The following is a 25,793-nucleotide window of genomic DNA, read 5'->3' on the forward strand; positions in this document are numbered from 1 at the left end:
GACACCGAGCAAACGCCACAGCCAGCCCTGCCCTGTGCCAGCTGTGCCTCCCTGGGGCTGGGGCAGCAGGATGGGATCCCTGGGATGGGACAGGAATCCCCCTGGCATCCCCACAACACTGCAGAGCAAAGCCAGGGAGGTCACACTATATAAACCACCAAAATCCAGCTAATTTAAGGTCTTCTGAATATTTCATTCCCATTAATTTACATGAGAGCCACTCAAGGCAGTGTGTGAAAAGAAAGACATTTTGTCTGAAAACACATTTTTGTAATTTATTAGATCTGTACACAGCTAGTGCTGTTCTCATTAGCATATTTTTAACCTTTTAACCTCCATCTCCCCCTCCCCAGGCCAGCAGCCTGTTCCACTGGACACAGGGAAGGCAGAGCCCTCAGCCTCCTCTGGCATCCTGAACTTCCACAGGACCTGAAACACTCGGCAGCCAAAAGGCAAGTTTGATTAGTTTATTTAAAATTAAACATTTCTTTCTGTTCAGCTACTGCACGTGGAGCCAAACCTTGTGTCTGATCATTGTTAGTGCCAGAAAACTGATTCAAAATTAGAGACTAACAGAGCCCAAAGCTGCAGAGAAGCAGCTTCTAAGGTGTTGCCTCAGAACTGCAGGATTTGGGGTCATGCTGAAGCTTTTAACAATTTTAAGCTCAGAGCTGCCCTTCTCTAGTGTGAAAAGGTTTTATGGTTACTGGACATGTTACTGGTGTGGAAAAGCAGCAATGATTTTGCTTGGTTGTAGTTGTTGCACTGATTTCCCTGGGCAGCAGGATGTTCTCCTCCAAGCTGATTTCTTCCTGTTCCATCAGACAGCACCGTGCAAGGCCCAAGTCGGTATCAAAACAAAATTAAGCAAATCAGAGAAAGCTCCTTGGAAATGCATGGGCAGGAAAAATAATAAAAAAATCTGGACACTTCACTTGGGATTGTCATTTTCTTGACAAATGCCTTTAAAAAGCCAGGACAACATCCCAGAAAAATCAGAAGACCTGAGGACATTGGTCAAAACTGATTTCTGCCCTCCAATACTGGCTTCATCATTCCAGGTCAAATTTGCAGTTTTTACCACTACATGTGGTTTTCTTCCCCACCAAATCAACATAAGTAACATTTGTAAAGTGCTTCAAGATAGTGCTTGAAAATGCTAAGAGTGAAAAGAGGGGCAGAACATCTGTTATCAGCACCCAGCTGATTACTGTGAGTTGGTTTTATCCTCAAAGCAGCATCACTGTGTTCTCCTTTGACCTCCTATTAACCAAGAGCTGGCACAAAGGAAAAAGGAGTTTGTGCAGGGCAGTGAAAGAAGGAAAACAAAGGAAACACGAGGATTTCTTCTGGAAAGAGGCCTGAAGCAGAGCTCCAGAGAAGGATGGGTATTTACTTCCCAGATCCATCAGGAAAACACACACAGACTCACATGCACAGAGCTCTGCAGGAAGCTTCACACAGCACAAACATTGGCCAAATGAGGAGAGAGGTGGGGCTAATTTAACAAAAAAAAAATAAAAAAAATTGAAAAATCAAGACAGTGATGCTTTTTTTGAGGGGAGGACATAACTGCTCACCAGAAGCTACTGCCTGAGGGCTGTCAACTATGTCATAGTGAAGCCCTGCCACCTTCTCCAGTTGACAGGAACTTCTCTCTAGTTAGCAGCTTCACAAAAACAATCCTTGTATAAATCCATAAAGCTTTCCCAGATTTTTAAAAGGTTAATTTTACCATTATAATTGCACTTTAAAAACAGGCATCAATCCCTATGCACTCTCCCCAAACACCTCCTCACCTAAAAGAGGAAAGAAAGGCTACAATTATTCACTGTCCTACAGCTACAGGATTCAAAGGTTTGATTTAGGTGCCTGAAGGAAGGATGCAAACACCCACTTTTCAGGGCAGGGCCAGAGTGCATTTTAAAAAACCTGCAGGCTTCACAGCTTAGCTTGCATTGGCTTCAGGTGTTTGTGGAAAGATTCATGAACCTGCAGGACAACAAGACAGAGGTTACAAGGTCAGGTTTGATCTTTGAAACAGTTTTACCTCCTCACATCTTGCAGTGTGTTTGTATACTAAGAATATTTGAATCAGAGGCACTTTGGAGATTTAAGAACAGCCAGAAAACTTCTATATTTCAGGCTCTATGTGATAGAAAGCATGAGGATAATAAAAAACAGCCTGCCCACTACCTTTCCTTTAAGAAAGAAATGCAAAATTTATATCCATACTATTGTTTGGCATTTTAATTACAAGAAAACTGGTCCAGGTTTCCTAAGGGGCTGTAATGAAGCTCCTAAGCCCCACTGACTTCAGAAGTACAGAACACGGAGCAAACTGTGGGATTTAACTGCAGCTGCAGTCTCTGGCAGCCCATTGCAGGAGACACAGTCTGCCCTCATCAAATAAAGGCACCAGCAAACAGGATTTACTGTTCAGTTTATTTTAGCTCAGCTGCAGCTCCAATCCTAGGCCAGATATACAACATCTGACACCTCAATACTACAGGTAACAGTTTACTTTCTCCTCCACTCACTGCTAGGGCCTGAAGAGTGGAAGATTTGCCAGAAAATGGGCAAGACTTCCACAGCTACTGTCACTGAACAGAATTAACAGCAGGTGATAATTGCTTTTGAATTCACTGAAATACTTCAGTTGTTTCTCTGTGGAGTGCATCATTTCCTCCCTCAACTGAGAAGCTCAAGAGATCCCACAGGGATGAATGCAAGATACACCTGGGAGAGAAAACTACAGAGAGCAAACTGAAAGCAGATTGTTAGTTTTGCTCCATTACTACTTGTGACTTTTCTCCCCACTTCCATGAGATCACTGAGCAGAATCAACAACCCTAAACTGAGTTATTTCTTTGGCCATGTGAGAAGAAGAAGAGAGGTTTCTTTACCTGTGTTTTGTTCAGTGGGGATTTCTTTGCCCACTCAAACATGTTCTCGTAGACGTTGCCGTCGTAGCGGCCGAGCACAGAGCCCAGGTGGACATCATGGAAGTCAAAGGAGTCCACCAGGGCCACTGCATTGGGACGAATGGCAGCCAGGAGCTCCTTCACCTGCTGGTTCACCTGGGTTATCTGGGCACTGCTCAAGATACCAGCCTTGAGAGGGGAAACAAGCATTACACAAGTCACAGATCCTTCCCTTCCCCAAGGTCTCACACAGCTCAGCTTTCCCACACACAAAAATGCAGCAGTTCAGTTTCTAAAGTAATTACATTGGCAATTTGCCACAGTGCACAAGAAGAAGGAGATGCCCTCCATACTGCCCAGCTATTATTCCTGGATGGGAGATTCACTCTGTGAGTACCTGGAAGTTAACTGTAGCAGCAAGTTTTCTTGGAGAATATGCATATTCATAAATTGTGCCTGACTTCAGGGAAATTTTTAGTGAGCATCAAAGAGGAAAATGGGAAGACAAAACATATCATGTCTGCCAGAAGAGCAAACAAAACACTGCTGCACAAATGCATTCTCAAACTGACAGAAGAACAGAAAAAAAGCAATGCCTGACAGTGTAAAGCCATTAACTGAAGGATGGGTTAGAATTTGGAGCACAAGATCCCCTTTCAGGGTTATTAGCTGTGAGCACATCTAACTGCAGCTCCTTTATTAATTCCTTGGTTTTTAACACATAGCACCTGGTCACCAACTGGAAACCATTTCAGCTAAACCCTGGCACATGCCTGGTTTCCATTTATGACAAGGGAAACCTACAAGAGCCTTCCAGCAGGCTGGCACTGCTAATGACCCTACACCTCTACCATCCACCCAGCTTGGCATTTAAAGCACATTTGCAAGCAGTGAAGCTGGCTTCAGAGATCTGGAGTGCTGGAGGAAGGCACCAACCTGCAGGAAGTCTCCTGCGTTCCTGCTGATGCCGAACAGGGCGTAGAGGAGGCACAGCTCGGTCAGCACGGCGCGCACGGCGGCGTCACCCACCTCAGCCAGCTTGGCTGTGAACAGCTTCACCACCACGTAGTGACAGTGGGCCTGCAGGAACCAAACAGGCTCAGTCAGGGATACAGAAACATCAGCAGCTCTCACAGCATGGTTCTTTAGCAGGCACATCACTGACCTCTGATGCCCGCACAAGATCAACAGAAGTTCTGTTCCAGGCGTCCTCCTTGCTCTTTCTGTGGGCCAGCTCAGCTTGCAGATTCTTTGCTGCAGATTCTACAAGCCTGTTTCACATGAGGAAGAAAAACAGTTTAAATAATAACACCACATTAACAGGATGACATACACTGAATTCACACATGTCAGTCACGGCACATGAGCTCAGAATTCTTCTCATGTGCCAAAGACAGTGACTGGAGTGACAAGTTGTGCCTCTATAACACCAGTAATCACTGCTGCAGCTACAATACAGCTACAGAGGGGTAAGAGGACTTCTGACAGCACACATGTGGTGCTTCAATACCTACTCACAAACAGGTGTCTGTTCTACTCTCCCACTTCCCTCACAATGAACTTTAATATCAGGACTGTTTCTCTCCAGAGAGATCTCTGAGTAGTTTGGTATTTGTAAGTTTGAATATACTTTATACATAAATAAGAAAAAGATACATCCCAAAGGATTGAGGAGCAGAGTAACCAGGCTATGGGCAGGCTGTGAGCAACCTCAAAGCCCTTAACCCTGACCCCAACCCAGTAAAGTGTGTCACTTCCTGAAAGCAACACACAGATCAAAGCTTTGCCAGCCACACCTCGAGAACCCAGCACAAACAGGGCCATGCATCACCACCACCTCACCCAGTTTTTCTTGGCTCAGCCCAGCCAGTGTGAGCTCACCGGGCAGCACGTGACTTGTAGGCCTCCACCAAGCTGGTGGGGTCATTGATCCTCACGGTGACAGTCCTGGCAGCCACGTGCTGGGGCTGGATGCGCTGCCTGGAGAGGTCGTTCAGGTAGGACACCATGCCACTGACCTGCTGGCCAGAGGTCACCTGGGTGTAGCTTTTCATAAGGAACCTGAAAAGAGAGACAGCAGATGGCAGCAGCTCTTTCTCATGAGCTGTTTGAATGGACAAAAGTCATCTCACTGAGGCTCAGGCCAGAAAGTTTATCTGTCAAAAATGGGGCAGGGGACAGAAACATGACACCACTTTTGTGCTAATACAGACACTTCTGCTCATTACTTTGTCACCAAATTCACTGCAAATAAAAGACTCCTCAACACCAATTTAGTGTTAAGAGGGCATAATTTATTGCAGGTGTCTGGTTGCGTGGGGATAACTCCTACTTGTGTGCATGTGATTTTTCACAAGTGTGTTGCTTACATACAGTCACTACATGCATATTATAATTAACTCATTACCATAAAACCTTCCCCACGTTCCCAGATTGAGTCCTTGTTTTGGCTGTAGCTGCATTCCTAAGCCAGGTGTCTCCCCCTTATCTCCCAAGTGTCCTTGCTGGGATTCTGTTTCTCTGATCAAAGTTACATAGACATAGCAGAAATCCAATTAACCCTTTTGGTACCAACTCCAGCCACAAGGACCAGTCTCAAGCTGCACCAAGGGAGATACAGGCTAGAATTAAGGAGGAAGTATTTTACAGAAAGAGTGGTCAAATACTGGAATCATCTACCCAGGGAGGTGGTAGAGTCACCATCCCTCGAAGAGTATAAAAAAAGACTGGATGTGGCACTTGGTGCCATGATCTAGTTGAGGTGTTAAAACATGGGTTGGACTCGATGATCTTAAAGGTCTCTTCCAACCTAGAATTTCTGTGATTCTGTGAAGAGAGGCTGGAACATGCCTGTGCAGAGTTCCCCTACCTGGCAGTCTGCAGCATCATGACAGTGTTCTCCCCCTCGTAGGTGCAGGACGGGGTGAAGGTGACATAGATGTCAGGAATGCCACTGCAGCGGGAGTAGCCGTGCCCGCCGCACGCCATCCGACACTCCTCAATGCCAGCATTGGCAGTCCAGGAGGTGAACGCCTTCAGCCCCGCTGTCAGGGCGTGCAGCTGAGGGCAAACAGCAAAGCCAGCTTCATTTTCCACTCTTAGCTTGCACACATACATGTTAAGGACTGCAGCTCCCAGAAAAAGGAAAGTGAAGTCAACACCGTTCTTGTTTTCCTTGAAGGAAGTCTTTCCTGAGCCAAATATTTATATGAAAACCCTTGTACATGGAAAGACTTATTTTAAGTCTTTAACCCTTCTGCCCCTACACATATTATGTACAAGACTGTTTTCGACTGCCCATTGTCACAAACCCTGATAGAAAATTAACATTTTACAACCTTAACCCCTCAGTATAGTACTGACACTTTGATCAACAAGCCTATTCTACCCTAGGCACCTGGAAGAAGTTACAGCACAAGCACAAGACCAGTCCTAACTCCCAAACAGTACTCCATCATTCCTGGAAATGCACCTTTTGAATAAAAATATATTCCCAGTAGCTTTCTCACTGTGCATTACTCCCTGTTTTTTATAAAGTGCTAAATTAATAGAGCAAATAAATGTCACCAGCATATTCTGGACTGTGGGGCCTCTGAAACTACAGAAGTAGAAGACATCTCATGAGTGAAAGCCAAAAAGGTTCAATGACTCTTTTTCCAAGCTGTGAAGAAACCTCACACAAATTCAACCAACACACTGGTTTCCAGAGGACACAGTACCTCTGGCAGCTCACTGAGGTCCCCCTTGCTGATGTCCCCATTGATACGATGATAGGTGTCCTTTATGTAGGCTCCCACAAAATGGAAGGCGTATGCTGTTGCCAGGAGAGGAAAGAGTTTGTATTGCTGGGTCTGATAATCCAGGATCTGGGGTTCTGGCTCCCTGGAGCAAAATACAGATGAGTCAGCATGTCAGTGGTAACAGCCTGCTGCAGAAATCCCATTTATCCCTACTCTAACTAAGTTCACCATCCACATCAAGTCAGACTCTCTAGCACCATCCAGCAAAAGCCTCTGGCAGGGGAGGACATTCCAAGAACGAAAGATTACACACTCCCCAGGACAAACACTGTTTTGAAACCATACTGAATGCCAAAGCAAGTATCAGCCACAGCCCCCATTCCTGCCAGCAGTTCAGAATTTTCCCTCAGCAGTTTGGCTGCTCTGGGTCTCCTGCCCTCACCCTGGCTTCAGCTCAGACTGGTGTCTGACGGCGCTGTAGCGGATGGCGATGGTGCAGGCCCGGGACAGCGAGCGAGCAGAGTCACCCACGATGAGGGAACGGATGAACACCATGGTCCCATAGGTCAGCTTGTCACTGACTGGTTTCACATAGGTGCCATCTGGTTCAACCTGTCAAAAAATAAAAGATTAAAAAAAATACAGCCTGGTGATTTATGGAGTTTCCTTCCTTTTACATGTTCATACTCAAAACTCATCAAGCAGCCACCCACAACCCTTTTGGTGCAGTACTCAAGCTCACAGGAGCATTCAGCAGGCCCATTTCTAACAGCAGATGCTGAAGCTCGCTGCTTTACCTGGGCATATTTCATCAGCATGTTCTCCCGAGGAATTCGGAAGTTGTCCATTTTCAGGTAGCCATTATCCATTTCATCATAGCCAAACTTGGGGCCAATGTCACCCACTGTGATGCCTGCCACAGAAAAAGCCACTTGCATTAAGAAATAAACACCAAACAGCACACAAGAGTTTGGTTCAAGCCTTCTCCCATAAGGAGATTGGTTTGTTTTCTAGCAAGTCCTAGCAGTGTTATGAGTAAGAGTTACCAGGGACTTTAATCTTTTTGATGGAAAAGTGGTGTCCTGGTTTTGGCTGAGATAGAGTGAAATTATCTTCCCAGTGGCTGGTACAGTACTGTGTTCTGGATTCAGCACAAGAACAATGTTGATAACACACTGTTGGTTCAGTTGTGCCTGAGTAGCATTCGCATCAGACCAAGGACTTTTCAATTTCCACACTGCCCCAACAGTGTGAGGCTGGGGGGACACAAGAGGGTGGCAGGTGACACAGCCAGGACAGCTGATATCCCCCACCATGTGGCATCATGCTCAACAATATAAATGGGTGAAGCCAGCTGGGGGGAATGACAGCTCTCTGCTCAGGGACTGGCTTGGCATCAGTCAGCTGCTGCTGAGCAATCACACAGTGACCACCTGCTCCGCATATTCTACTATTAATATTGTTGTTGTTGCTGCTGTTATTATTGTTGATTTCCCTTCTTTTTCTGTCCTATTAAATTGTCTTTATCTCAGCCTACAACTTTTACCTTTTTCACAACTCTTTCCCCCATCCCTCTGTGTGGAGGGATGTATGTGTTCAGCTGCCTGATGAGTTGAACCACAACAACTGGATATCAAAACATGGGAATCTCCATAACTTCCACGCAGCCCCACTATCCACTCACTGCATGAGCTGTCTGTAAACTTCATCCAGCTCATTTCCAGCTAAAGAGTGATGAAAGCTCTTCTTCCCCTATCAGAAAGCAGAATTGTGGAATGCATAGCTGGGACACACTGGGGCAGAATCAAATCCCAAACTAAACTTCACTGGGGCAGAATCAAATCCCAAATTAAACTTCACTGGGGCAGAATCAAATCCCAAACTAAACTTCACTGGGGCAGAATCAAATCCCAAACTAAACTTCACTGGGGCAGAATCAAATCCCAAATTAAACTTCACTGGGGCAGAATCAAATCCCAAACTAAACTTCACTGGGGCAGAATCAAATCCCAAACTAAACTTCACTGGGGCAGAATCAAATCCCAAACTAAACTTCACTGGGGCAGAATCAAATCCCAAATTAAACTTCACTGGGGCAGAATCAAATCCCAAACTAAACTTCACTGGGGCAGAATCAAATCCCAAACTAAACTTCACTGGGGCAGAATCAAATCCCAAATTAAACTTCACTGGGGCAGAATCAAATCCCAAACTAAACTTCACTGGGGCAGAATCAAATCCCAAATTAAACTTCACTGGGGCAAAATCAAATCCCAAACTAAACTTCACATTGAAATCCCAAACTAAACTTCACATTGAAGGTAGGAAAGATGATTTAGTGGTAGTTCAGTTGTAAGAAAGACTCATTTAAGCCCTGTGATCTATCAGCTGAATTCAGCCAACGAAATAAGCCACGGACTTTACAAACACAGCAGGAAGTTTAACAAACACTGTATACAGTGAGAGAGAAAGAGATGTAATGTGCAATGCACTCCCTGAGTGTGAACCTGTACCTGGCAGAGGTTCATGTGTGCCCAGCTGCCGGATGGGGACAATGAAGGCGTGCAGGCCTTTGCACTGGCCCTGGGTGTAGAGCTGAGCCAGGACGATGGCGTGGTTCGACGTCTTCCCAACTGCAACGGGAGCAGGGCTCAGCACAGAAACACAGCCAGACACACTCACACACTGAGTCTTTCTTCTGAGATAACCTCATTATATCATGCTCCAGAAAACCAGATTGACCCCACTGGATGTCACCCCAATTGTACAGATCCGTGACAAAATGTTGCTCAAGTCAATGGAAGTTGAACAACACAATTTTCTTGACTATAAAACACTGAGTCCTTAGCACATCCATCATAGAAGCAATCAAAAATTACACCAAATCCACAGTGTGAATGGCTCTGAGCAACAGTCCAGAGCACACAATGTTTAGCAGGCTCTGCTAAGTCTGCTTGTTATGCAAGAGTGACTGGATTTCAGCCAACTCTTTGGATCAACTTTCAGCTATCACTCTGCAGATATAACACACACAGCATCACCTCCCTTTCTCCATACACCTTCCAGATTTAGACACACTTACGTCCACCTGGCCACCACTTAATGGAGGTGACAGTGGGGCTGTTGAGGATGAACTCCTGTGTAGAGGGGTCATAAGTGGCTGTTGTTTCCAGGCCCCTGAGATGAGTCCCTGGAAACAAGCAAACACAGTGTTTTGGCAGGAAGTCAGTCACAAAACAGAGATAAGGACAGAACTGGGCAATGGAAAGTGGAACTCCAGTAGTAATGTTTGAATTTTAATTTTGCTTTTAGGCTATATGTATAAAAAGCTAAAGAGCAACAAATTAAGAAAGAACAAGTGAGGGTCAGACCATATTCTGGGACCGCCAATTCTCAGAAAACATTGATTTTTTTCCCCAGTGGTCTAAGACTGGTTTTCCAAGCACCTCCAATCTGACACCTTTCTGCTATCACACACCAGAAGCCCTTCCTCATTCAAAATGTTCCACAGGAACACAATCACCTGAATTTCACTAAAATGCAGAATAAAACCATCCAGTTCTCAGCCACAAGACGAAATAAACAGTGCCCATCCCCTCATCAAGCTTACATTCTCCTCACTTGATGGAGCTGATCTCCCAGAAGAGACCATCCATAGCTCCAAAAGAACAAGTAATGGCATGTGTATGCCAGGTGCTGATGCAGGTAGATGAAGAGACTACATAAAGATGGAGATAATTCCAGGAACAGTCTTTGTCTTCTGCCCTCACTGCTTCACTTCCCACACACCTCTCAGAGCAGTGGCACTGCCCCTGAATGCTTTAAAAGCTCCCAAAACCCCCAGGCCTGCTTGCTCAAACCAGACAAGCTGTGAACACTGCTGAGAGTCTGGACTGGCAGGGCAGGACAAGAGCTCCAGCAGGAAAAAGGAGATCACCTTGCAGCAGCCACGTTCCCAAAGCATGGAGGCAATGGCACATTTCCATAGGCAGCTCAACACAGACTCACTCTGCTGGCAAAGGATCTTCAAACCTCACTACTTCCAAGAGATTCTCCTCAGACTTGCAGTTACTTTATGCTTCACACAGTCTCTACATTTCCCTTCAACACAAAGGTGAATCCTGCTCATGTTTAGAAAATAATTCTCATTTGCAACTCTGAGATGACCAAAATTAAAGTTTCCCAAGGCAGAATATCCTCCCTTTGAAACTTGAATTAGAAGTGTTGCAATCACAATACTGCTGGAGTTATCAAAATCCATTTCAAAGCTTGGAAGCGAAGGAATAGCAATGAAAAACAAAGTCAACATGAGACAGAGAACTCAAAAAGCCCAACACATTTCACAGTCAGTTAAAAAGAACACATGGGAGTGAACTAAGGGGAAAAAGCTCCCCACAGAACATGAGCATTGGAACCAAGGTTAATCCTGAGGTGAACAAGCAACTCTTAATTTTTTGGCATCTCTTTCACCACCTCAAAGCTCTGTCCTTTTGTTTTTACTCTGAACATGAATCAGAGCAAAGCAGAACTCCAATGGAAAGAACAACAAATGAACAGATGCCCCCAAACTGGCAGCACCAGTGCTGGGCAGTGATGACACTGGTTTGAATGGCACAAGGAGCCATTCCTTACAGAGCCACACACACCCAACCCTCCCTTCAGAGGAAGAGGGAAGCAGCACATGGCAAATGCTCTATTAACCCTTGCAGAGGCTCCCCACCTTTCCCTACAAGCACAGCAGGCTGTGTAAAACTGCAGGGCACACACACACACTGCTCTAGCAGGCAGGGGAATCCTCTGCACACAAAGGCATTGTCAGAAAGAGCATTTACTGAGGGTACTGTACCATGGCCCATCTCAGTCTGGGCATAAGTGCCAATGATCTCCAGGTTCCAGGCAGGCATGAAGAAGCGATCCTGCTGCTCTGGGGTGGCCTGGGTGAGGAGGGTGGGGAGGAACATGCCCAGGTGAAGGTCCAGAGGCTCAGGCCGTCCGCGGTGAACAAAGCTGGGAAGAATTGTCACGGGATGGGAGCGTGAAGGGAATGTTATGGGAGGGAAGCAAGCATGAGGATTCGTGGTGGAGATTCAGGAAGAGACAAAAAGGAAAAAAAAAATGATTCACGTGTCAATCAGAATTCAGCAAGTGTATTTCAGAGAGGCAGAGCACTGTCCTTTTCTCAGGCTGAGGAATAAGAAATTGCACTCACTTTGAAATAAACATGCTGCAAGGCATTTCTCTGTAATCTTGCAGAAAGTGCATCTGCAGCATTCCCCTATTTTTGATGCACTAAGATGAATTAAAAAAAAATCCAAACCAAAAGATGGACCAGACCTTCTGGTTTGAACATCAGAGCATCCCTAAGTTCAGTGGGCTGAGGCAGTCAGCTGAGAAAGTCAGTTTGCTGGAGATGTGATGTGGCTGAATGCAGTGTGCTTTCAACCAAATACAGAAAGTCTACTTTTTTTTTTTTTTAATTACATGTTTTGAAGGTAGAATCTTGTGGAAGTCCCAGTTTATTCAGCTAAACAAGCTGGATTTTCAACAAATGTTACTTTTTAAAAAAAGACAAATCCTAACTGACTGTACTATTTACTCTGATTTTTAAAAATGAAATATCACACACAATTAGTGTACATGGCATTTCAAATCAACTCCCTTCAACTTCAGCTATTTTAAAGAACTTTCTTAAAAGGACAGTGCTCTGTATGTGTAAGTCAAAGTTACACATGAACAACTTGGGAAGAAAGCCAACATTTTTCAATTTGTAAATCACCAGCACAAATTATCTCCAATTAAACATATTGCAGTAGAATTACTTTTTCTCCATGTTCTGTCAAGCACCACTGTGAGGTAATTAAGTGGTCTATTAAGCTTTTCAATAAAAAGAATTAATTAATCATTCAATCTTAAAATATTGGCAGCTTTGAGTATTAAAATGGTGGTGATAGATTGAGGACAAGTACCTTCATCTGGCTCCTTTATGTATGAAATAAATTTAATTTTACTTTAACAGGAATATATATATATATATAAATATTTAAATTATATGCATCATATAAGAGCACTGGTCTGAGCTTGGCTCAAACTCATCTGATATTCTTAGCAAAGTGATAACAATGCATCCTTGGGTCCTCTAAATACACATTAATATGAACTGGTTCTGTCCCTAGGCCTTCCTGAGAATTGTTTTTTGATATTCTCAGACTCCTATAAATAAATTCAACTATCTAATAAACCCAGCAGTATGGTTTTCTAAGCTTTCTGACTGCACAGTGACTGATGGCCTACCAGGAATACCAGATTTTAATGAGTTCAATACTGGTGAGAAGTCCTGAACAGCTACAGCTGACAGCCAAAGAGTGACAAAAAAAAGAAAAAAAAAAAAAGAAAATCCTTATTTATCAGCAGTAGTTATAAACCAGATAGAAACAGCACAGGATTTTCACTTGTTTCATTTTCTGCCCCGTGCTATTTGTGTCTTTTCTTTCTTTGATTTTTTTTTTTTTTTTTGAGAGACAAAGAGACTTCTTCACTATGAAAGAGGTTAAAATCAACACAGGCTATCACACATATAGTCACCAAAAGAAAACTGAGTAACTACCCCTCCAGGCCAGAGTTCAATTCAATAATCCTGAGCTCTGCTTCCCCATCACCAGATTTTAAACATCAGGATTAAATTAAGCAAAGCTCAGTGACAATTACTGCAGCAGCTTCACTGATGGAATATCAGCTACTCAACATTCACAGCAGGAATGCCAAATGTTTGCATTTTTTCATTATTCAGCACAGAGAGCATATCCATTTCACTGTATTCCATTTAGTGTCAAAATACGAATTTAACCATGAAACAACAAGAGAACTACAAGGAAATCAACCATCACCAGGCAAGAAAGTGCAATGATCTAATGTGAAATCAGGAGTAAAACCAATCACTGCAGTGTGGATGGGACTGATTTCAAGCAGCTGGTGTGAGAAAGCAAATAAGGCCAGCAGGCACTGATTGTCGCCATTCAGTTCTCCCTCAGCTTCTGGGGTTCAGCTGGGTTTGTTGAGCAGGACAGAGGACAGGGTTCTTCTACTGAGCCTTCCACAAACGTTTCAGCAGCTGTAACTGAGCAACCAGGCAGCTGCCACTGCCATCCAGCAGTGTCCAGACTTGACACTTCAGACTTTCCCACTTCAGATGCCAGCACAAGCACTGGAGTCTCTGTTTGTTAACTATTCTTGCTGGTATTTAACAGCCATAATTCCAGGTTCTGGGCCAAGAGACTGGTTTTTGATCCATTAAATGTTTTTCCATTTGAAGCAGTGAAAGTTGCTTTCAACAGCAGCAGGAATAGGATGGTTTTTTTCTTTTTGTAAACAAGACCTTGCCAGGAAGCTGTACATCTGGAAGAGAAGTGCCTGGGGCAAAGCATACCTGACTTTCAACCAGAACTCACAATCTCCCCGTGCTCCACTGCTCCTGCAGGAATGCTCCTGACCTGTTTGTGCAGGCCAGCCATGCACTGAGGGCTCTGCCATACACGTCCCAAAATCAGGCAAAAGCAAAAACCACAGCACTGCTCATTGACACAGTCAACTGGCTCAAGTGAAATTCAGATTCTCAGGGCTTAGAACAACCTCCTCATTTCAAAACAAAGCTAACAACTACCCATGCAACGATCAGCTAAGAGGTGCATTCTGGAAAAGACCAAAAGGAATCCTGGCATTGTCAGGATGTGAAATGAGGCGGCTGCCTGGCTACAGACATCCACCATTAACTGAGGAGCTTTACCTTTCCCCTTTTGGACTGACCCAGGGAAGATGAAGAATTACCCAGTGGAGTGAGAGCAGAGGTTACCCAGTGATCCCTGCAGGGAACTAACCATGTCCCATCTCGGTTTGGGCGTAGGTGCCAATTATCTTGACTCCACGGACCAGGGGCAGCCACTTCTCCTTCTGAGCAGCAGACGTTTGGGTCTCTATGGTTTTGTGAAACATGCTGAAGTGGAGACCCAAAGGTTCAGGAAAATTGCCCAAGCATGTTCTACAGGAGAGAAATAGAGGGATCTGGATCTCAGTCTTACTGTTAGCATGAACCTGAAAGGCTTTTCCCCAGTTGGAGCATAAGATAAATAATCTCTGCCTCATTAAACCTTTTTTTTTTTTTTGTCCCACAAGCAACCTCCAAATGTGGAGGCATCAGAAGCAATGCTAATGGGGACTCAGATGGTATTTTCTTCACCCCATGAATCCTGCTGTTGCTATGTAACTGGAAAAAATATTATTCTACAAAGGTTCATGAGCAACTTGAAACTAAGGACATGAAAACCAAAATATTTTCTCCTCCATCTCTCAGGCTTTGTGGGAATAAATCCCACTGCTGCTGGTAGCCTACAACTAGGGCATTATTAGTTAGAAGAAATATGTATTAAAAATGAAAAGGTTTCTTTGATGACTGAGCTCTTTTTGGACCAGCTCTTTATTGCCTGCAGCTGCTTCTATCAGTTGTGAGATCTGGAACTCACCTTCAATTAAAATTACCATTACAGTCTAGTGCTGGAGGGAATGGAAAGAAAAATCAGGCATTTTGGGAGAGCTTCACCAAAGCAGAAGTTATTTCATGAAAGAAAACTGTAATCATCTAGTAGCCACAATGCCAGGCAAAGCACATTCTCAATTAAAACATCTATCTAAACTATTATAATCAAGTAATCTAATGCTGGTGATTAAACTGTGCTTTAAGCTGGTGTGGGTGTAGGTACAGTGTCTGAAGTTCCTGGAATTGAGGCACACAGTTCTTTCACCAAAAATACTCCTGCCTACAGCAGCAGTTACCAAAGCTGATGTTTTCAGGGTGACCAAGGGCTTAAAAATACTGCAAGGACATCAAGACAGAACTTTTTAACACTCTTGTGGTTTTCTAAGTAGGTCATTCTTTTAGCCCAGGACCTATAGAAGCAGCCTTTTCTCCCTCAGTGCCTGCAGCACAATTATTGTGCACATACTCCCTGGGCCCAAAAAAGACAAATCTGCAGGGAGAAAATGAGTGCTGACCTTGAAACATGAAGTTTAAAGGCTTGGGAAGAGCTTGAATGGGTCTTTGCATATTTTCAGCACTCATTGAAAGATCTTGAGAAAAATGTGCAGCTTATGCTTTGCTGTTAGAAAAAATCAGGTCAGACACTGCTTCTTTGAAGGTAATGTTCCAGGAAACATCTCAGCAATCTTCTGAAAGGTCACACCAGCAACTTTCACTGCCTATGAGGAAGATTAATCACAAGTGCCAGATATCTAATGATTACTATTACCTTCTCTGACAGGAGGAAGACAAGACATTCTGCAAGTGGATGCTTTAACAGCCCTGTGTCAGGAGGTCATGATGCTTCTGTAGCAAATCATGCAGCATTTTAACAGCTTCTTGCATTAACTAAGTTTAAGTTTAATCAGAAGTGCCAGATATCTAATGATTACTATTACCTTCTCTGACAGGAGCAAGACAACAGACATTCTGCAAGCAGATGCTTTAACAGCCCTGTGTCATGGTCATGATGTTTCTGTAGCCAATTGTGCAGGGTTTTAACAGCTTCTTGCATTAACTAAGCTGAAAATTAAATTACAGCAGAAACTGTTCTTCTCTGCATACTCCACACTGAAGATTTAGGATTTCCTTAATGTGCCTTTTAACACCTTGAATGGCAATGAGAGAGAATCCTGTTTTCCTCAAACACAGGGCAAACAGAAGAGGTACCAGCTGTGAAGGGAGGAACAACAGGTTTTCTTCCCTTCTGTTTCTTTCTCTGAACTCTTTACTGCTTTCCATTCCAATTTCATCACTCCCAGCACCTGGATTGGCTGTTCTCCAATTCTGCTCTCTGCTCTGTGCAACAGTTCAAACACTGATGGTGGCAGTGACCACCTGATCAATGCCCAGCTGCTCTGAGGTCACCCTTGCTACAACCACCGGTGTCACAACGAGCCTGCAGCTCCAAGAGCACTTCTGGGAGAAGGCAGGGTGTAAAATGTGCTTTGGCAATACAGAGCTTCCCAGATTGCACAGAAACCAGTGCCACCCACACAGCAAAAGGCACTTATGTGACAGGTGTGTCACTGGCTCAGGACAGAGGATGACAGAAGCAAAGCTGGGTGTTCAGAGGCTCCAAAGCCATCCTCAGGCTGCAGAACTGGGTCACAGAACAGGGACCTTTACTTTACATCAGTCTGTGTGCAAACTTTGCTGCTTTGGGCAGTTCCTGAAGTTACTCTTTCAAGGATGAGCATGAAGGGTCATCCCAGGGGAGAAGGAGCAAGAGCTGTGTTTGACCTGTGCTAACTGGGCTTCAGAGCTAACAACTGTTCTGGCAATAAACTCCTGTTCCAGCTCTATCAAAGTGAGATTAAGCCAGACTCATTCACTCTGCATTAATTTAGTAGTGCCCATAGTAGAGTTTTTCTGCCTTGGTTTGCTCAAAGGTCCTAATTCAGAGATGTAAGAACAAATTCCAACAGGGAAAGTGCACATTCATGCAATGCTTATGAACACAGGAATCATCTGGTGACCAGCAGCTCTCAGATCTTCTCTTCTTCCATGACCCAGTTTGTCTCAACTGCTTTTCACTTCTTTGTTTAATCCCATTTTCCTCAAGGAAAGTTAATTAAAGTTGGAGGTGAATTAAAACTGAGCAGCTCTCTCTCTTCCAAGAGCGTTGGAGCATTACACCAGAAACATTTCCCATTTTTCATGCTGACTTACATTTTGCAGCAGTTAGACTGTAAAAGAAATCTGAAATATTGGCATTGTTTGGCTGATGGCCTTCAAAGCTGTAGTCACAACAGCTGCAACTGCAGTGTTGACATAGAAGAATTACTGCATGAAAAGCAATTAAGTATATTTAATAGATCCTCTTATGATCTGGAGTCCAACAAAGCCCTTTGGAAACAGGAAGGAGGAGCATTCACTTGAACATGTCACAGCAGCAGCAGCAATTGTTTAAGTATATCTTCAGGGCAGTGAAGGAAGCAGCATTTCTCCTCACCTACTCATAAATCAAGCTATAAAGTTGGTGAGTCATGTGCAAAGCTACCTAGAGGTGTTCTGGCACTTTAGGAAAGCTACAGGAAAAAAAAATTCTTTAAAATTGCATATGTAAATCTGTCCCTGCCTTTTGGGGATAACTGACAAAATTTCTTAAGCTTCCAGAAGTAGAAATGTCAATCACAATAAATACAACTTGACATCTGAACCAAGGATGTCAGTCTTTTTCATAAACTTCTTTTGAGGCATGTTGCAACACCATATCCATTCAGTTTTCAGTTTGGAAAAATGAATAAGCCCAAACCACTTTCTCCAGGTCACCTTTTGCACTAATGAAGTAATTTCCAGTTAGCACCAATTAGCATGTTTGGATATGGGATAGAAATAAACATAATTTTGTCAGTTGGGTGCAGTTCACCAAATCTAAAAAATCTTTACCACTCAGCAGGTGGGAAAGTGGGGACAGATGTTAAAATGCAAATGAAATCAAAGGATGAAAAAAATAATCCTTTCATTTAATCAAATTTTTAAGCAGCAGCAAGCCCACATCCTCCCTTGCCAACACCAGAGATTATAGTAAAGAAGTCATTTCAGAATATCAATAGTGTACAGTTCTTAGAGCAAACACTTCACCTGTAGGCAAGAAGTTTATGCACTGCTCTTCATTCTGTCACACATGATTACAGAAGAAATATGGTATATAAAATAAATAAAAAATGGCAAATACAATCAGTCTGCAGTAACTGCAATTATATTTTGAAATCTTAAATGGTGGCAATTAGATTTTACCTTGGAAAAAAGTAAGCCTTTTTTATTGTTTCTGTTGGTTTTGGACTGTGAATTCTGACTAGTCACACCTGACCATTTATGCCATGTTAGATATGGAGGTACTAGCTGGTATCTGTATGAAATATTTATTACACTTTCATTCACTTAGGAATTGCTGAATCCAAAGTGAGCTTATGGAAAGACAAAACTAGAATCTCTCATTTGACTACTTCAGAAAAGTCTGTTTTCATATAATACTGTCACTTAATAATGGTACAAAAAGACAGAAAATTTGTTAAAATTTTCCATCTGATAGATTGGGTAGACTTTGCTGAATTTTGTCTGTAGAAACAAATAAATAAATGAAGAAACTTCCCCATCACTTTCAATAAACCCTGTGTTGGAAAAAAAATTATTAACTTTGGCTGTGCAGCACCTGAATAACCTCTACTGTCACTGAGCTTGTTCCCTGTTATCACTGTCCACCAATGATGATTTTTAAATTATTTACATGACTTCCATGAGAACTTTGATGACACAGGTCAGTGCAGACCATTTTCTCTCAAAGTAAAACCACAGTGGACAAGATAACTTCATTTTCCTAGTGCCTGGGGTCATGCCCTGGGGCCCATGACAGCTTTTCCACAAAACCAGTCACAGGGGGCTTGTGGCTCATTATTTAATCTGCCAGAGTATATATCCATGGGATTATGAGAGATTTCTGGATCTGTGTAACTTCTCTGTTATCACTTTCTGTTTGATTAAATCAGAAAGAGTTTAACAGAATTAAGGGAAGAAATACATCAAAATCAGGAACTGAGTTCTAATTTCTTCTGGAAGGAATGAAAACCCACATGTAAAGGCAATCTTATTTTCATTAACTTGATCCAAAGGTGGTGCTATCAGATAAACCAAAGGTCAGGTACAACAAAAAGCCTCTGGGTCAAAGAGAACCTCTGGAGCTTAGAGGAGGGAGCCAGAGCAGACAGTGATACACAAGAACTTATAAACCATCTTGGAATAGTTTCAAGTATCTCTGCAATGTGACTTTATTGGGTCTAAGTGCAAAGTGAAGTAATCAGCTTTTAGAGATTTCATTAGAAGCTGCAAACTCATCAGATCTATTCAGATTCAAAGTAATTCAGTATGATTTTTTTATTCCTTTCGGGACAAAAAAAATCTGACTTTAAGTTCTGTTTTTTAGTTTCTGCACCACACATACAAAAGAGCATATCATTGTTAATGTGGCATTTCTCTTAAAAAAAAAAAAAAAAACCTAAGAAAAACCACCATTAAGGAATTCAGGGTTTCATCTGAAATTCACTGAAGCCAGACTCAAGTGGGCTTTTATACAGGTCTTGAGCTTCCTTTAGACAACAAACACAGGAAAAAAGCACAACCCTAGCATCCTTGGTGATGACTGAAGTACAAGAAGCAAACTCTGGATCTTTTTGGGTACCTTTTAAACCAGTAGATCTCCTCGGGATCTGCAATTCCATATTCCCTTAGCTTCATCACCATCAAGGAGCTCTTCCTGATGGCTTGCTCATAGCGCTGGCTACGGGACAGGAAATTCAAATCCTCGTGCTGGAAGTCGGGGTCATTCAGAACTAAGGCCTCTGGGGACAGAATAGGAGAGGAAAACAAACTCAGTTTCCACAAACCTCAGCAGGGAGTGAGCAACGACCCAGCATTTTACCTGCTCTACCTCAAGGCATGGGTATCAAAAAAGTGAAAATAAAATGAGAGGTTAACGAAATGAGAATGAAATCAAAGCTCTCTGAGAGCTGCTGGCAATCTCATTCCACACATAAACCCCATTCACAGTTCAAAGCTCTCTGGACTTGGCAGGAGGGCAATTCACTGATGTAAGACCAGCGGGTCCCTCAGCAACAGCCCCAGAGGCTGAGGCAGCCCTGTGAACTCTGAACCCCACGCAGCTCCAGCAGAAGGGCAATAATAACAGGAATAACAAGGGTTATTATTCCCCCTGTGCCAAGTGGAAAACAAGGTGCCCAGAGAGCACAGACTTTCTGTGTCCCCCCTTTGGCAGCCAAGTTTCACAACAACTCTGACAGTCCCAGCCCAGGGAAGAGCCTGGAAGTAGCTCATTAATCTCTCATAACCACATCGCGCCGGTTGACAAACAGATGACATTTGTACTGTTGGGCAAGAGCATGCTAGGAAGGAAAAAGGAGGGGACGGAGCCCATGAGAAGCGGCCTCTGAGCCTCTGGAGGAAGGGGAAACAGAGTAGTAAAAGGACACCGCTCTATCAGGGCCACCCTATGTCCTTTCTGAGGAGGAGAGGGACCAGGGACGTAACACAGCTCCGGTTCCTCTCTAACCCCCCCTTTACTGTCTCTGTACCTGCCAACCCTCTCCTCACAGCTTTCTGCCCTCCTTGGCGTCTCCCCTCTCCACAAAAGCTCCTCCACACCCTCTCCCGACCCACGACCCCCTCACAACTCCATGGCTCCTCACCCCGCTATCCCCGCCCTGTATCCCGCTCTCCCTGGGTCTCCCCACCCCGCATCCTCTCCGAGCCCTGACCGGGGCTGTGTCTCCCGGTGCCCGCGGCCCGGGCCCTCCCTCACCGATCTCCTTGCGGCGGCGGGTGCGCTCAGGGCCGCCGTCTAGGATGTGGGTGAGCAGCTCGGGCTGGAAAGTGGCGGCGGCGCGCTCCCTCCGCAGGTCCGCGTTCACCGACATCGCGGCGGTTGCGGCGGCGGCTGTGCCCGATCCCGATCCCAATCCCGATCCCGAGTCCTTCCCGTCCCCCCTGCGCCGGCCCCGCCCCCGCGTGACGTCACTGCCGCGACGCCACGTGGTTCCCGAGCGGGCGGGCCGCTGCCGTGCCCGCCCTTCCCGCGGCGGCCATGGCGGAGCAGTGAGCGCGCGTTCGGTGTGCGGGGAGCGGTGCCTCGAATCGCGCTGTGTGTGCATGAAGCAGCGCTGGGAGAGCGCCCGGCATCGGCATGGAGTGGCTGATTAAATAAACAGCTCATTAAGTGCCGTTAGCGGGCTGCGTTTGTGCACGCGTTAGGTACGGTGTTGGGTAGTGCTGTGGATCTGTGTGTAAGGGGCTGCGCTTGGGGCTGGGCCTGCCTTAAATCTCTCTGCAGGGTCCTGCAGTGGAGCTGCCGCATGCATTGGGTAGCACATTGGGTGGGCACAGGGTATGTGGTGATTGAGGTATGGCTTTTACAACCCAAGTGACTCCGTACGTTAAAAAAGTGCATTAAATGCACACTGAGTACCTTGCATCCCTGGCTGATCCACCTTGCTGCACAGTGGGATACGGGAGCAAAACCCGAGCGGTACAGGACAGCCTTTGCCCTTCTGGAGGTGCAGAACTGCCGCTGCTGTTTGAATGTTAGGTGTGGCGGGGATGGACGGAGCCGCAGGGGGCCGGGAGGTGGGTTGGGACCCTGCCGGAGGGGTTTTCTGAGTGTCCGCAGCCTGGCATGGCACTGTGGGGCCGCAGGCTGAGAGGGAGGCGTGTGCAGGGATGGGGTAAGCCGGGATCGCCCTGGTTTCCCCAGCCTCCCACAGAGTCCTCCGTGGGGCATTTTGCAAGGTTGCAACCCTGTGAGCAATGCATGGGGTGGGGGAGGACACCAGGCATTAAAGCCACAGCACGTGTGTCACTCAGTGTCCCCTCTGCTGAGTAGTCAGTGTTGGGGGTCCTTGAATGCCCAGCGATGGACCCACTTGTGTGAGTGGCAGGAGTCCCTGCCTGGGCTGTTGTGCAGCTCTTGGGGTGCCCCACAGAGAGGATAAAAGAAAGAAAAAAAAAAGAGAGAGAAAAGCAGTAAATGAGACATGGAAACATTCCAAACACAGGCAGCCTGCAAGGGAGATCAGAAGGAAAATTATGCCAAAATAAAACCACTTCAGGGCACAGCCAGGAGCCGGGCTATGGCATTGACTGTTGGAACTTTGCTGAAGCTGCTTTGCATTCCTGCCTTTCTGTGTGCTCTGTGCTGTGGCTGTGACTTGCCTGTGCCAGCCCTGCTCCACCGCAGGCACTCCCAGGAGGTCCCACCAGAGCCTCTCCTTTGCATTAATCCTTCTCACTCCTTGCTGTCTGCTAAACCCTGCCAGACTTCTGATGAAACTCGGCTGGCTTGGATCCAGTTTAATGTTCTCCAGCTGCAGGATCTGACACTGCCAGCACTTTTTTTTTTTTTTTTGTTGCAGTAAGGGAACAGGCTTGGGATCATTCCTGAAGTCTTGCTGCATAGTGCTCTGTCACCCCAGCAGCTGAGGCTATGCCATGCTCTCTGAACTGCTCAGTCACCATTCTCCCCACTTCCTAAACCTTTCTCCTAAACCTTTCTCAACTCATCCATAACCTGAGGGAGACCCAGAGGACCTGGTGAGCTGCCTGTAGTTCATGCTGGGTTGTGTGGGACTGTGCAGCTTCTCTTTGTGCCAGGATGCCCTGGGCTTGGCTCGTGCAGTGAGCTGCATTAGGACTCAGCAGGGAAGCTGTGAAGCTCTTGCAGCCCCCTGGATGGTGGAACTTGGGCAAGGAAGGAATTGAAGGGCAGTAGCACAGTTTGCATCAGGTACTGGAGAAGCCTGGAGTCAGAGCCTTTGCTTTGCTGCAGGTCAGCCGTGGTGTGAGATGCTGCCAAGTGCTGGTGTTTATTACTTTCCGTGGGAGATCAACAGCTCAGTCCCCGAGGGGCAGACACTGAGGACATTTGGCAGGTGAGAAGGGTACCCTGCTCTCCTTGCAGGCCAGGCCTTTCCTTTACTGACTGAGCACCCCCTTTTTGGTTGTAATTGGATTTCTGCACAGCTGAGCTTCCCAAATTGATCATTCCCAGGTTATGCTGCTATGACCTGGCCCGGTCTGAAGCCATTCTCACCACGCAGCACAACTCAGCTCAGTACCAGGTCTGTGTTGACACCGAGTTTGTGGAGCCATTCCAAGCCCAAGTGGGATCTTCCTACATGGTCCTGGGAGAGGCTGAACACAGGGAAGGTAAATGCTCTGGGAACTGGTGCTCTTTGCTGCTCTTCATGGTACATCAGCTCTTTTGGGGCTCCCTGAGTCACTGAGGGCAGCCTGGACCAAGGCTCCTCTCATGCAGCTCCTCCATCACACATGTGATTCAAGGGAGGAGCAGCTTGTCTGTCCCAGCTGACCATGAGAAGAGCCACCCTTGCCTTGGTGAAAATCTGGTCCTCTGGTACTGATTGTTTTAGAAACAGGAAGCATTTCAGCCACATTGCTGGGCTTGTGAAACCTATGCTGAAAAGCCTTCTGGCATCACTGCCAGCCACCACACCGACTGTCTTCATCCCAAACATGGCAGATTGCAGCAATACCTCTTTGCAAGCGACTGGATTGGTCTTTGCCATCCTTGAAAGGCTCTAATAATATATTATCCCTGCCCTCAGACATGTGAGGAATGCAGGCAGACTGTGTCATGCAGGGCACCCTGTTGTCCTTTCCTGGGGTGCTCTGTGTTCCAGCTGCTTGGTGCTTTGTGTGGGGAGCTGATCTGAGCTGAGCCATGGGATGGTGAAGCAAATTCTTTGTTATCTTGGCCACACCTGATAAAAAGCATTCACATTCATGCCATAAAAGTCCTCAGTGGCATGTGGAAAGCCACATTTCACGTGGCCTCTGGAGAGTGACCTGCTAAGCCATTGCTGCAAAATTCCTTTTGAAAATTGTTCTTTTGGTCATCCTAGCCTAGGAGAGAGTTGGCCCCATTTTGCAGGAGTGGAGGGGGAGCAGACTGAGATAGTGACTGTGTCCCCAAGGCTCTGTCACCAAGATTTGGCCCCTTCTGTGCAGCTCCATGTTGCCACTTGAATGCCACCAATGAACTGTTGGTAGTAGCCAGCTTTGAGCCTCTTCTAAGCCCTCTTTCTGCACAGGGGTGTTCAGAAATGACCTCAGACCCATCACTGCTGCTTTTCAGCCAGGGAAAACCAAAATGCATCCAGCCACAAAGCAGACAGATGGCAGACAGATGGGGGTCCTTGAATGCCCAGTGATGGACCCACTTGTGGTACTGGCACTGTTCCCTGGTGCAAGGCAAGTGCAGTGTCAGTCACCAGCATTTTGTAGCCATCAGGGCAGAGGGAAAGCACATCACTGAATTAAGCTGCTCCTGCTGCTCACATCAGTGGCAGGATGCAGCCAGACTGGTCTCCTGAAGTTCTCAGGCTATGATTATTTGCCCAGCTTGAGTCATAATGTTGCCTGAGGGAACTCTCTGTCTCCAAGCTGCTCTGTTTTCCTTTCTCCAGAAACTTCCAATCCTGTGGTAAAAGCACGAATATTGAGCTGCGTGGAAGGGATGAACGTGGCCCTGCTGGAACAAGCCATACAGGAGCAGAGGAAATACTTCAAAGAGAGGCAGGAGCAGAGGGAAAGCAGCACATCCTGACAGCAGCTCTGAGACCAGCCACACGCTGGTCCTTGCACTGCCATTTGCAACAAATATGTTAAAAGCCAATTAGGAAGTGTGTTTGCTGTGGCAAACAGCAAAGTCACTGAGCAGGGAAACACTTGAAGACTGAGTCAATGTGTGTGACTGTGGGCTGTCCATTCCTGCCCCAGGTGTCATGACTGAAAATAGCTCTGGGAAGCAGGTTTGTTGTTTGCTTGAAAGGGTGGTTAAGGAAAGGAACACTTGGTTTACACTGCTTCTTTCATAATGCACGACATGAAGGAGTCAGAAGCTCTGAATCTGGAGTTCAGCAGCTCACCTTTGACAGATGGGGGAAAGGGCATTAGCACAAAGTTCATTAGCCCTGCCTGGCTGCAGGCCCGTGAGTGCCTGTGTTGGGGTACCCTGACTCAGCTGCCACACAGGAGCATTCCTGGCAAAACACTCACCCATCTGGACTGACCAAAGAAACAAGAAGAACAAAGAGTCACTATTTTCAGTAGCACTTGCCTTTTCAGGTAGGAAGAGCTTGTATCTAAGGGGAGGATTAATTTTAATTCTAAAATAAATATTTGCAGTAGCCTGAGTACTTGACTTTCTTCCTTGACACAACTAAGTTTAAGAGACCTTAAATCACTATTTTTGAAGTATCTAAAGATTTTGATTTCAATTTTCCTAAATAAAGATGAAAAAAGAAGGCAGCCTGTTATTTATTGATTAAATCCCTCTTTCTTGCCAAGTCAGGTGTGTTAGGCCCTATAGGCAGAAACCCTATAGATGATGTAAGAAAATTCAGTTTTCCTCCTCCTAAGTACATGGTGTGTATGGAAGTGGCTGGCTTTAAAAAAATTGCAAGAAAAGGAGACAAAATTGCATCAGAGCCACTCTGGTGTAAGAACACAGTGCCAGGCCCACACAGCTGT

The 25,793-nt window shown here is 45.4% G+C and overlaps 2 protein-coding genes across 3 annotated transcripts; one reads left to right on the forward strand and one right to left on the reverse strand.

Annotated features, from left to right (window-relative positions):
* Nucleotides 1–452: 452 nt before the first annotated feature.
* Nucleotides 453–21,254, reverse strand: ACOX1 (acyl-CoA oxidase 1). 2 transcript variants are annotated; one of them, XM_005494073.4, is made up of 14 exons: nucleotides 21,049–21,254; nucleotides 19,912–20,071; nucleotides 11,511–11,671; nucleotides 9,747–9,854; nucleotides 9,178–9,297; nucleotides 7,462–7,577; nucleotides 7,107–7,276; nucleotides 6,644–6,806; nucleotides 5,794–5,984; nucleotides 4,806–4,985; nucleotides 4,090–4,195; nucleotides 3,861–4,004; nucleotides 2,907–3,113; nucleotides 453–1,992 (listed from the first exon to the last, which is right to left on the reverse strand). In XM_005494073.4, the coding sequence occupies exons 1-14, from the start codon at nucleotides 21,161–21,163 to the stop codon at nucleotides 1,942–1,944; spliced, it is 1,992 nt and encodes a 663-aa protein (XP_005494130.2). In that variant the 5' UTR covers nucleotides 21,164–21,254; the 3' UTR covers nucleotides 453–1,941. The 2 variants fall into 2 exon arrangements, with proteins under 2 accessions (XP_005494130.2, XP_005494131.2); XM_005494074.4 differs by lacking the exon at nucleotides 11,511–11,671 and adding an exon at nucleotides 14,536–14,696.
* A 29-nt stretch (nucleotides 21,255–21,283) lies between these two features.
* Nucleotides 21,284–25,456, forward strand: TEN1 (TEN1 subunit of CST complex). Its single transcript, XM_005494072.3, has 4 exons — nucleotides 21,284–21,497; nucleotides 23,068–23,170; nucleotides 23,290–23,447; nucleotides 24,728–25,456. The coding sequence occupies exons 2-4, from the start codon at nucleotides 23,085–23,087 to the stop codon at nucleotides 24,865–24,867; spliced, it is 384 nt and encodes a 127-aa protein (XP_005494129.2). The 5' UTR covers nucleotides 21,284–21,497; nucleotides 23,068–23,084; the 3' UTR covers nucleotides 24,868–25,456.
* Nucleotides 25,457–25,793: the final 337 nt, after the last annotated feature.

This window comes from Zonotrichia albicollis, chromosome 19 (genome assembly GCF_047830755.1).
Source record: "Zonotrichia albicollis isolate bZonAlb1 chromosome 19, bZonAlb1.hap1, whole genome shotgun sequence".
NCBI classification, from domain to species: domain Eukaryota; kingdom Metazoa; phylum Chordata; class Aves; order Passeriformes; family Passerellidae; genus Zonotrichia; species Zonotrichia albicollis.